Source organism: Myotis yumanensis, unplaced genomic scaffold (genome assembly GCF_028538775.1).
Source record: "Myotis yumanensis isolate MYYU_CA2020_CCGP unplaced genomic scaffold, mMyoYum1.0.hap1 SCAF_6, whole genome shotgun sequence".
In the NCBI taxonomy this organism is placed as follows: Eukaryota; Metazoa; Chordata; class Mammalia; order Chiroptera; family Vespertilionidae; genus Myotis; species Myotis yumanensis.
The window spans coordinates 62,055,098-62,067,667 of record NW_027223757.1 but is presented as its reverse complement, the minus strand read 5'-3'; the positions used below and the strand labels follow the sequence as shown (position 1 = coordinate 62,067,667).

General features: G+C 37.5%; 1 protein-coding gene across 3 annotated transcripts in view; it reads right to left on the bottom strand.

The window, feature by feature from the left end:
- COL12A1 (collagen type XII alpha 1 chain) overlaps positions 1-12,570 on the bottom strand; it is a 111,620-nt gene that overhangs the window by 61,119 nt on the left and 37,931 nt on the right. For 2 of the 3 annotated variants that reach the window (XM_070418228.1, XM_070418226.1), the window contains exons 15-23: positions 9,086-9,352; positions 8,435-8,627; positions 7,251-7,372; positions 5,362-5,511; positions 5,161-5,280; positions 4,898-5,062; positions 4,188-4,334; positions 1,842-1,981; positions 1,175-1,304 (exon numbers count right to left, since the gene is read on the bottom strand). In XM_070418228.1, the coding sequence (XP_070274329.1) occupies positions 1,175-1,304; positions 1,842-1,981; positions 4,188-4,334; positions 4,898-5,062; positions 5,161-5,280; positions 5,362-5,511; positions 7,251-7,372; positions 8,435-8,627; positions 9,086-9,352 (1,434 nt within the window). The remainder of the gene's footprint in view (positions 1-1,174; positions 1,305-1,841; positions 1,982-4,187; positions 4,335-4,897; positions 5,063-5,160; positions 5,281-5,361; positions 5,512-7,250; positions 7,373-8,434; positions 8,628-9,085; positions 9,353-12,570) is intronic. The other variant, XM_070418227.1, reaches the window with a different exon arrangement.

Here is a 12,570-nt window from a genome sequence, read left to right as displayed (position 1 = left end):
ATACATAAATGACCAACATAGTATTTTATTTCACCTTTCTTTAAAAAAAACTTTAGCCCTAACCGGTTTTGCTCAGTGGATAGCATCGGCCTAGGGACTGGAAGGTCCCAGGTTCGATTCCGGTCAAGGGCATGTACCTTGGTTGCAGGCACATCCCCAGTGGGGAGTGTGCAGGAGACAGCTGAATCGATGTTTCTCTCTCATTGATGTTTCTAACTCTCTATCCCTCTCCCTTCCTCTCTGTAAAAAAATCAATAAAATATATATTTTTTTAAAAACTTTAACTGAGAGTGCCACACATTAATAGATGGAACTTTGGGGAGTTATGGGTTTTTGAAGTCAAGCCCATGAGGCAGAGTAAAAGGTTTACAGTTTCCTCTTCACTTAATACCCATATAGCTTAAAAAAAGATTGAGTTTAAAGTTTTAAAGAATTATCAAATTAATCCTGCCTACTATGAAATACATTATTTCCTATTCTTATGGTCTAATATGAAGGGAAATAAAAGAAAGAGAGACGTAAGGAATGGAACAATAATATGTAGAGTCAGTTTCTGCCTTGGACAGTGACACCCACTCCCTTCTCTTACAAATGGCCTCCCTTTCCTCTGGAGCCCAGACAAGAAAATGGAAGAAAGAAAGAACATTTTCATATGGCTTCATACACCATACCAGGAATAGGAGTGAGAAACATCTCTCCTCAAAGTTCTACTCAAAGTTAAACCCATTAGAACTTCTCTGGTAAAGAAAGGCCAGAGGGCAAAGGACAGAAAAACAATGGGAAGAGCTCATTGCCAGCAGGAAGATCTGGCCATCAACAGAAGGAAAATAGATCATCTCTGTACAGCTCCTCTTCCTAATCTTAGCCCCACTCCCCACATGGTAGCTTTCCTTAAGAAGTGAATAACTCTATGAAAGGTATGTTGCACTCTAAGTTATCACAGCGATGACTACCCATTCCACCAGTGGGCCCCATGATGGCAGGAGCATCCAATAAGAGCAAAAAACCACTGAGTATTTATTGAACACCTACACCAAGAATGCACTCAATAAATATTTGTTGAATGGATATTGAATAAAGGAATGACTCAGAAGACTGAGCAAATTCCACATGGGCTGTCATTTCTTTATCTTCAAAAACAAAAGAACAAATTTTTATTTTTAATCTGACTTACAGGTTTTTTCTGTGCCCTTCAGAGGCTCACTATATTCGTCTTCTACTACCGAATACACGTTCACAACATACTCAGTTTCAGGCTTCAGATCTTTCAGCACTGTGCTACTTTCCAGTCGGCTCACATAAAACTAGAGAGGAAATTTTAAACAATAACAACATATTATAATCACTTCCTTCTTTTCTACTATAAAGTAGTTAATTGCAATGAGTTTAGAAATTATATTTCAGTAAGACCATTGTCTTTTGTTTTTGCAAATTACCAGATTACAATCTTGGACAATGCATATAATTTATTCTCCCAGCTGTTGTTTCCTTATTTGTAAAATGAGTGGGTGAAACTAGATCATCTTTAATGTTCCCTTCCAACTCTATGATTCTAGTATAAATTCATGAACCAATCAAGCATCCTCTAATTAAATTTTAATTAAAAATCATATTGATATCCTTCAATTCTTAGAGACCTTAATTTAAGCAAAGCTCTTTCCCTTTAATTAAACTTAAATGGAAGTGTTTGCTAGCAAAAAATAGAAAGCACCATTGTTGACTCAGTTCTGCATTGCTCTACATCCTTCTTGCTCCTCATCCAACATTTTTCTCAGAGCCCTAATGAAGAGGACCCATTCTGAACATCAGGAAGAAGTGGACTATAGGTGTTGACTACTCACTTCTTGACGTTTCCCTCCAGAAACTGGGTAGTATTCCACCTTATATCTATCCACACTGTCAGAAGGAGGTGTCCAGCTCACTTTAAAGGAACGATGAGTTCGCTCTGAAATAACTAGGTTAGAAGGCGCTTCCAAGTCACCTACAAGTGGAAATAAAGTACATATATTTTTTTCATTATTATTACATCAAAGTGGTAATATTTGAAATTAGATTGAAACATTATTAGTTTCCAAATTAAGCTTGTACACTCATCCTTTCACATACTAAGTGGCTACAGTAAATCATTATAGAGGCCCATCACCCATAAGACATCTCTGAATGGTTGACCAGAGGGTTTTTGCGTTCATTTTCTCTCATTGAAACTTGATCCCATTCTTCCTTGTGGCATCACCAGTTTCCCAGTCACCTACTCTCAAAACCTCTGACTCATCCTTTGGATACTTTCTCTTCTCTCTAGCCTTGTAGTCAATTTATAATCTAGTAAACTTAATAATTTATAATCAATACAAATCTGAATTTATAATCAATAAATAAGGATATGGGGCCTGACAATTGCATTGTCATTATCACTATTGGCACCACCCAAGTTCACTGCCCTCATTATCATTTTGATTATTTATATTCATGTCTTATCTCTTTAACTATAGGTTGCGCTCTGTGAGAACAGAATTGATTTCTTATTCATGTTTAGTTCCCCTACAGGACCTAGTTCAGTGGTAAGAGTAATTAACCACTTCCACACTCAAAAAAGAGAGAAATAATAACCAATTTTTGTTTAATTTGGTAAAAATCATACTGTCTGTGATTGTGCTCTCTGTGAGTAGATATAGGTGAAATGACTAACACAGAACAAGATCTGAAATAAACATCAATGAATATAGAAATATTAAGCTCCATAGGACCACTAGAAAGATATACAAATAAAAATTTAAAGAGAATTAATTCAGTGACTCCATGAGCATGGCAAATCATTCTCATATAAATTCTTTCTACTTTCTTTGTAAGCCAAAGCTGGAGAAAGCATTTCCATTCTTAGTATCCTAACCTTTATTGTACTTGGGTCATAATCAAGCCTACAAAATTATCAAGCAATTTTACTGTCTGGGAAACTAGAATGAATGCAACTATTACATAGTTGACAAAAAAATAAAATAAAGGAAAATAGATAAAAGATGTTTTCATCCCTATTCAAAGTTCTCTCCAACTAAATAAAACTACAACTCTCTCAGCTAATCCAGAGCCAGAAGCCTACAAATTCTGGCTTCCTGGCTGGTCCATTTCTCCAGGGAAAAGGTCAGTCTGTTGTACAAAATCCAAAAAGAAAATCTGCAAAAGTTTGGAGCGAGAAACTCAAGAAGGAATAGTCAAATAAATGTATCCCTAGTTCCCAAGGCATGTGAAAAATTTTACCACATTGTTTGTAAAATCCATTCCAACTTTTCCAAAACCAGAACAAATTAATAAAAGTCCATCTTTACCATAATCTGCATTGCATTACAAGTACTTAAAAGGAACTTTTATCATATAATGTCATTAATTTTCCAAAAACCTTCCATTTTGATGCTCACTGTGATTTGTCCTGTGATCTATAAAGAATAATCATTTTACTCTATCCTTTGTCAGTACAAATGCAGTTCCATAATTTTATTTCTAAATCTTAATTCCTTATCTTTTCTTCAAAGACCTCTATAAACATCTCTAACCATTTGGCCCTGAGTAATTTAACTTCTCTAAGTCTCAGTTTCTTCACTGGTAAAGGAAGATTCTATCATTTCTAAAAGTGTAAACTCTAAAATTGCAATGTCTCTGTATATGTAAGGGTTACAAGTGACAAAGTATCATATCTGATCATCTATAGTTGAAGCAAAGCAAATCATGTATAAGATCCCTCTTTCATTCTTAATGGGAAAAAAAATGTTACCAAATTTTAGAAAACAAAAGTCTGGGAATAACCACTTAATAGAAACTTAATAATTATAGAGCAAAGATGCTTTAGAAAAGAAGGCCTCTCTCTTCCCCAATCACTTCCGTGTGTGTGGCGCAGGCACATATAACTAAAAGTATCCTCAAATAAGCTAGAAGTCATTTCTGGTTTGATGACATCCGACTCAAATCAGGGACTAAACCAGTGATTCTCAGGGGTAATGTTCTCCTCAGCAGACATTCAACGATATTTTTAGTTGTCACAAATCAGGGGATGCTACTGGCTTCCAGTGAGCAGGGCACAGGAATGCTACTAAACATCTCACAATGCACCAAAAAGTCCCCTCCCCCCCATCCAAAATAGGAATTATCTGGCCCAAAATATTACAGTGCTGGGGATGGAAACCCTGGGTTACCCTCACCCGGGCCCTTGACACTGTTGCACAAGTTGTTGGTGAGGTCGTCCACGATCCTGGAGAGCGACTCAAAGTCTGCCACATTGTATACGTGGATCTCATCGGGATCCGATCCGATCATCCTCAACTCAAGCTCATCCGCATTTTTGATACCTCAAAATGAAATGGATAGATACTAATTAAAAGAAAAAATTCATGGAGTGAAATAAAAATTTTACAGGCTATCCTTACACAGTCAAGGTTAACTAGAACATGTGTATCATTTTCCTCAACAATAAAAGGATTACCTACCTATAGTTATAAAAGAGAAACAAATAAAAAATAATATAAACTGAAGGCTACTATGAATTAACTACTTCTCAATGCTTCCAGCATTAATTTTTCACCATAAAGTGTCTCTTCAAATATTTTTTTCTGAAAAGTAAAGTAATGGATATCAAAAATAAACATGGTGCCATGGAAAACCAAACAGGACTTTTCTGAAATCCTATTAAGAGTACATTTGTCCTCTTGAGCCATCACTTTCTTCCAAGAAGACATGAAATGTTATCTCATTACAAGGAGAAACGAATCAACTCACTGGCACGTCATTTTGGTAAATTACGTGATAGGGAAAATGTGTTTGTTTTTTTCACACTTCAGAAAGTATTTTTAACTGCAAAAATATCCTCAGCTTTTGTAATGCCGAGAGCATTGCTAGCCTTTCCAGTGCTTACCGACAGCAAACAGCTCTACGCCTTCCTCCCTGAGTTTCTTGGCAGGTGCCTCAACATCATCTTGGGACTTCCCATCGGTGATAAGAATACCGATTTTTCTAGCTCTAGGCCTCATTCCAGCTTGGGTTCTGAAGCTCTGTTGGCGAATGAAATTCAAAGCCATGCCTAGTGGGATTTTTAAAAGAAAATCAATCACGTCATTACTTAGCCACAGCGTTGACCAAAAACAAGAGCTAAAACTCAACAGAACCAGCCTGACCCACCTGTGAGCGTGTTGCCTCCTTTGTACGGTAAGTTTGCCACCGCTTGCAACAAACTCTTCTTGTCTTTGTGAGTGTTTAACTGCCATTCTGTCCTGGGGTCCCCACTGTACTGAGCGAGGCCTACAATAACACCATTGGCATTAGCACATATAAAAGAGCATAATGAAAATGTCTAAATGGCTTCAACGTCGTCAGACCTACCAATCTGTACTCTTTTGGGGCCAATCTCAAAGACCTCCACAATGCGAGAAATGAAACTCCTCACAGTTCTAAAATTTGCCCGGCCGATGCTCCACGATCCGTCCACCAGCAACATAAGGTCTGCTTCAGCTCTGGTGAGACACTCCATCCCTGACACAGCAACGGTGAGACAGGACAGAGTAAGGAGCACATTCTCAGCCGGCTACGTCCCAGCCATGCCTCTGCCACCCCCCAGACGCTCAGTGCTGCCTAACTGTTTCAGTTTTGTAGCTTTGGAATTTGAGAGTCTGAAAATACGTCCATGTGATTTATTAACCTCAAAAACAGTCATGAGAGTCATCAATTCCTCCTATGCTTATTTCAGTGGCAAATTTTTCCTTCATCTGTGACTATATTTCCTGGCCACAGTTGCAGACCCTGGAGACAAATTAAACTATCATTATAAATTTGAATGAACTCCCAAACTCCAGAGCTGAAATAAATGTGAATGTACAGTCATCTAACTCTAAGGTGTTAATAATTTTAATACAAATGAAATGTGATCTGAAGATCAGATTTGCATTTTTCTATAATATTCAGTGTCCATTAGCAGACAAGCATGAGATGAACTGATAAAATGTGTTAGCTAGAAAACGTTTTAATGAGCCAAAAAATCTATTAAACTAATTAAGCTCCCACATAACTACTGCATATATTATGAAGGCATAGGAACATTACTCAAAATTAGAACTTTTTAAAGTAAAGATCATTATTTTAAAACCTGGTAGCTATTACATTATATAGTTATTAACTGCTCAATTCTCTGCTATACATGACAACCAGGTAGATACAGATAGTAAAGTCTGCACATTTAAAAAATCAAGAGAGGAGAGAGACAATTTAGAAAAAGTAGGCCAACAAATATACAAATTGAGAGCTGTAGAGACAATAAGCACAAACATTGATACAAAGCTAGGGTGCTTTGGAAAGAGAGAATAATCCCAACATCCTCAGTGCACAAGCTACAAAATAAAAATACAAGTCAGTTAATATCATCATAGGAGAAACAATAGAACATTCCAGAAAAACAGCAAGATCTGACGTTTTATGTTGTCCACATCCATATTTTCAAATGCTCTCTTTTCCAGGAGCTTACATTACCAGCTAGGAACTGTCCCACCTCTTGCTATGTTAGCCTCTGATCTCTCCATTACAAAAAGAAGTCATGGGGGGAAATTACACAATGCTCATCACACTGCAAGTTGTCATCATGTCTTATACACTAAGTCAGGATTGCGGATTCCCAAACGCCATTCCAGGCACCTAAGCCTTTGCAAGCCTGCTCCTGGATGGCCCAGATCTACTCTTTTTTTTAGCAAATGATGGAAAATATTTAGAAGTAAGCTCTACCCACCACTTGCACCTCTAAGAATGTTCAAAACTAGCTCATGTACCCGAAAGCTGTAATCGTGGCCAGCGCAAAAATGTCTTAAAGGGTTTATGTTACCATTTTGGTTCCCAAGTGGTGGTTCCCACCTATTTATGTAACCCAGCTCTGCTGGCTCAGCCCAAATGAATCATTTCTGCCATTACTTTAACAAAATCAAATTGCCTTTTAGTCGTTAAAAAGAGAGAAAAAGTACATTATCTAACTATCGTAAAACTCATCTTTAAGTAAAATAGTCCTAGGTAATGAATGCAATGCTGACAAGAAAAGCCTTAACACTATCATATAAAAAGTATGCTTAACTGGATTTTTTAGGAAATTTTTAAGTATGAAAATCATTTAGATAAATTTTAGCGTAACATTTTTATAGCCACTTTTCATTGTATGATTAACCTAATGATGACTATTTGAAAGAGTTTGACAATATTGAGGTTTCTTCGGGAAATGTCACTCAATTTCTTACCAGAGGATAAATATGGAATTACAGTTGTGTCAGAAAGGGTTGTCATTTCTTGTCCAACAAGTGGTGAACTTTCTCCTCCATCGAACATTCCAAAAACATTCACCTTGTAGGTGGTACCTGCCCTGAAATGTGAAAACATATAGTCTGTATGTATAATTGTCCCAAGTGGTAGCATTTTTTGCTTTGTTAGAGATATCTTTATTTACAAACTTTCACTACTCAAAGTAAGTTATAATGCATAACTTTTCAAGAGAAGAACAATAATTTCCATCACATTCTGGTTTAAGCTTACAGTGTGAGGTATCAAGGGCAGCTAGCTTAGAGGCTAGTAGGGCTTCACAGCACCAGCTTCCGTCTTGCCTTTCTACCAGGTGTAGAATCTCCACATGCCACTGAGCCTGTCAAGGAAGGATCTACATCCTACTGCTTCTAAGCAATGAGCTTTAAGAAAATAACTTAAATGTTGTACCTTGCAAGGTAACATAAAGCACCCAGCGCAATGCCTAGCACATAGTAGGCTCAGTAAATTTCATCCTCCCTACTCTTTATCAAGTAAATAGCAAACTTTTATATAGACTTCAATGTCTTGAAAGGCTGGTACAAACAAACTTTAAAAAAGGCACTGCACAGTGGTTCATTCTTCCTACTTTAATGAATGTAGGGTGCTGTTCAAACTCAAACTTCCTTGTTTTCCACTGCACAGCCTGGAGCGAGACTTTTCATCGGCTCACCCTTCCCCGATCTTGCCAGCTGGCACCACGGGCAAGTCCTGCCTTCTCTCTCCATGGCCCACCCCAGAAGAGGATTCACACTCAGAAGCTCCGTGTGAGTCACCTGGGCCTTTCCAGAAGGCGCAGGAACCCCCATATTGCCACAGGGCTTCCTAGGGAAGGGCTGCTTTTAGTAAAATTGTGTAAGATGAATGCTAATTTTTTTTTAAAACAGGGGGTTATTGAAAAAATGCCATCCCTAATCACTTAATACAAAAATCATTAAAACATAACAAAAAAAAAACCCTGCTCAGGCCTAAATTCTGTTGCTAGCCTCTGAATCCAACCTCAACTTCACCAGCACCAAGAATAAGAAAGCAACTTCAGTTGCTGGCAAACTCTGCTGTGCACGGCCTGCTAATTTACATATGTTATTCAATCTTTTAACACAAACCAAATACAGTTCATTCCTACCTAAGTTCCTCCAAAACAACTGTGTTGTCATAAGGTCCAACCACTAACTCTCCCAGTGTCCTCTCCTCCCCTGTCGGGTGGAACGTGACTTTGTAACCCTTCACTTCCCCGGGGGCGTGCTCCCAAGTCACTCGGAAGCTGGACATGGTTGAGTCAGATGTTTTGAGGTTTCTGGGTGACTTAAATCGAGAAGCTGTAAAGATAAGATTTTAAAATATTATTCATAAGACTAGGCTTTGGGGTTTTTAATTAGTCCCTACAATAATAAATCGAATTGGAAATGTCTAAGTGACATACATGAAAATCGTCACAAACATAACACTTCAAAATGTATATTTATAGGAACATTAAGGCTGACATCACGATATATAATACTCAGTAAAATGCTGATTCACAGGGTGCTCCTCAAGTGGAAGTAACTCTGACAAGTAAATAACTCTGACAATTCAGAATATTACATTAGCATTGGAGCATTAATATGTAAAATCACTTTACTGGGAACTCGATTGGTAAAAATAATAGGCCATCAGGCATCCTATCAAATTATTCTAATTTAATTCATTACAGAATTAATTTAGACACAAATAAAGTAAATGCCTAAAGTCTTCCTTAAAATATGACACACTTTCCAAAAAAGTGATTGCTTTGTACCTGTCGTTCCCAATCCTTGCCTAAGCTTTCCTTCTCCCGTCTTGTAAATTGGGAGGACTGTGATGTTATACGTGGTCTGGGGTTTAAGCCGCTTTAGCACTGTCGAGATGACTGTGGGTGACACTTTGGCAACCATCTGTCTTCCTCCCCCGCGGGGGCGGTATACAACCCGGTAGTTGACAACTTTCCCTGGTGCTGGTTTCCAGGTAACTCTCATTGTGTTTTCTGTTTCTTCATCCACTTTCAAGGTTCTCGAATCTTGGGATACTGTGAGATAAAAATAAAAAAAATTTTTAAAAGATTATAATTGTACCATGTTGAAAGAAAATATATATCTCCACCTCCCCTTTATGTGAAAATAAACTATCTATGGTTTCTTTAATATGTACACTGTTCTCTTGCTGAGCATCATCGTCTCTCATAAATTCACAATAGCCTGTGAGCCTAATCTCAGTGAGATCACAGTAAGATGATTTTTTTTTCTTCAACTGGCTAATAAATAAAAAATGGAGGTTCATATAGCAGGAATTTCCTATTTGCTTTCTAAAGATGCATTTCCGGAGATGGGCTCTTAAACTTTTTATTATATTTCCATCTGTAAAAAATTACTGTAGCAAACATGCTGTGGGGAATAGTAAAAATCATGAATGCGGAGTCAGAAGTCTCATTTGGGTCTTTTAAGAAAAAGGTACAGTCCACAAATGACTAGCCAGAATGACTACAGTTCACACTGTTCTTTGTGATTGCCATGAGTATGTAAGACTATGAACACAAAGGAAAAGGTAACAACACATAAAAACATCTCAAGAGCTCTAAAGATAAGACTGAGTGTTTTAGGAAGCATACTGTATGTAAAAAGTGCCTGATTACTATACAGTAATTTATCATTAAATTATCTTTATTAATATTTCACAATTATTAATAATTCTATCAATGCCCATAAATAGCCAACATATCCTTTTTCTTATACATAATCAGAGTTTGTAAGCAGAATCATTTCATTCAGTTCAATAATCTTTTAGCAATTCAAAAGCCATAAGCATTTTCTATAGGAAGAAACTAAAGCTTAAAGAAATAATGCAAAGAATTTTTCTTTAAAAAAAAAAAAAATGGGGCAAAATTAGCCATAAAATAAAGGTTTCTCTTATGTATCTCTAACAGAGAATAAAATAAGTCTCTAAAATATCAAACCACTTCCAAGTAACTTAACAACATCCCAGAATAAAAATTAAAGATGTTTATAAGAATATAAAAGTATCTGGAATCCAACAAATTCACAATGTCTAGCATGAAATAAAACTTACAAGGCATGCAAAGAAGAAAAAATTATGACACATATGGGCTGAATAATTGTGTCTCCCTAAAATTTTATGTTAAAGCCATAACCTCCAATGTGGTGGTATTTGGCAATGGAACCTTTGAGGAGGTAATTAGGGTTAAATGGGGTCATGACAGTAGGGCCCTAATCTGATGAGAATCCTTGTAAGAGGAAGAAGAGACACTAAAGGAATTGAAGTTAAATAACATACAACATTCCTCATCCTAGTTGTAATAGAAAACTTGGATTTTAAGGAGAAATTTTAACCCTTTTCGGTCCAACGTCGAGGCTGACTCAAAAGATACCACACTATGAAATGTTTTAAAGAATAAACTCTTTGATTGAACATACTTAATAATATAACCAGTGAGTTTTTGGTTTAAACTTTAAAATAAGAACATTAAAAAGTTCAACATTCAATCCTGTCAATTAATTTAGACCAGACTGTTTGAATTCCAAAAATAAAATTGGACCGCAAAGGGTTAAAAAGCTTTGTTGGCTTCCCATAAATAAAAATCAATTTTTACTTCATTGATAGGTGTGCCACATCTATACTAATAAAAGGGTAATATGCTAATACTGGACATCCATCTGGATGTCCTTCCGGAAAAAGCCACGGTGGCGGGGGCTGAGGCAGAGGCGGTTAGGGGCGATCAGACCGGCAGGGGAGGGCAGTTAGGAGTGACCAGGCCGGCAGGGGAGGGCAGTTAGGAGTGACCAGGCTGGCAGGGGAGAGCAGTTAGGGGAGACCAGGCCGGCAGGGGAGGGCAGTTAGGGGTGACCAGGCCGGCAGGGGAAGGCAGTTAGGGGCAATCAGGCAGGCAAGGGAGCAATTAGGGGCATCAGGCAGACAGACAGGCAGAGTGGTTAAGGGCAATCAGGCAGGCAGGCAGGTGAGCGGTTAGGAGCCAGAGGTCCTGGATTGTGAGAGGGATGTCCAACTGCCGGTTTAGGCCCGATCCCTGTGGGTCCCGGATTGGAGAGGGTGCAGGCCAGGCTGAGGGACCTCCCTGCCCCCATGCACGAATTTTGTGCACCAGGCCTCTAGTGTTATATAATGCTGTAATACTCACTGTAATGCTGTAATATTGTTAGTTCTATTCCTGTATCAGTAACTCTCAGAAGCTTTCCAACACCTACTGCTCTCTGCTAAACCAGCATTGGAGGGCCAGTAGAAAGTTTCTCATCTGCTGGCTTTTTAGCCACAATGCAGTTTTCATTCTATCAACAGCCTACATACCATGTCTCTGAGTTGAAATCAATCCTGAAAATATTTCCAAAATGTCCCCTTGGAAGTTTATAAGGAACTCGATGAGCATGACCTAGTGACTCTACCCAGTTAACCACATTTTAGGATTCACCCACCACCTAAATACCACATCTGACTCTGATTGCTCAAAGTACTTTCTGAACTTCTTTGCTTTCCACAAAGTGGGCAAAGTAAAACAACAAAATGGTAGCAGAACAAACAAAAGTGCCCGGGTTCTCTCATATTTGCTTAGATGTTTAAGCAGTTTGCATATACTCTATAAAGTGTATGTTTCATTCCTGTTTAGTTTACTGCTAGTTCAAAAGAGGACTTTATCTTCCCGCACCTGTAAATCAATTAGCCAAGAAAAACTGAAAATTTCTTAGATGCCCAGCTTCTTAGAAATGAAAGATTATTTAGGATTTCTCTTACCATATTTGCCTTTGGCTAACACATGTTCCTTGTGGAGATTTTCAATCACAAACAAATAATTGAGAACTCAGTCTTTGGGGAGAAAAGGTATTTTTAAAAAAATAAAAAAACACACTTTTCTCCCTCTAAATACAAATACTTGAATAATTTCTCAGCCACATGAATTATATTTTTACTCCCACAAACAAATTTAGCTTTATGTGTCATATTTGGCCTAAGTTTATAACATGGCTTCTCTTTACAACAAATGAATTTCTGTCAGAAATAGAGATGAATTTCTGCCAGATTCTTAAACAACACCAGCCAACATATTCAAAAACAAGATTTCATTCATTACTATATAAACCAATCATATTTTTCATATCTGAGAAATATGCCTTTCCAGCTACTTAAATTTCCTAAAAGGAGCTTGATGGGTTGTTTTTTTTATTGTTAGTTTTGATACAAAGTTAAGCTTAGACATAGCCAACTGAGTTTTCTGGTGAT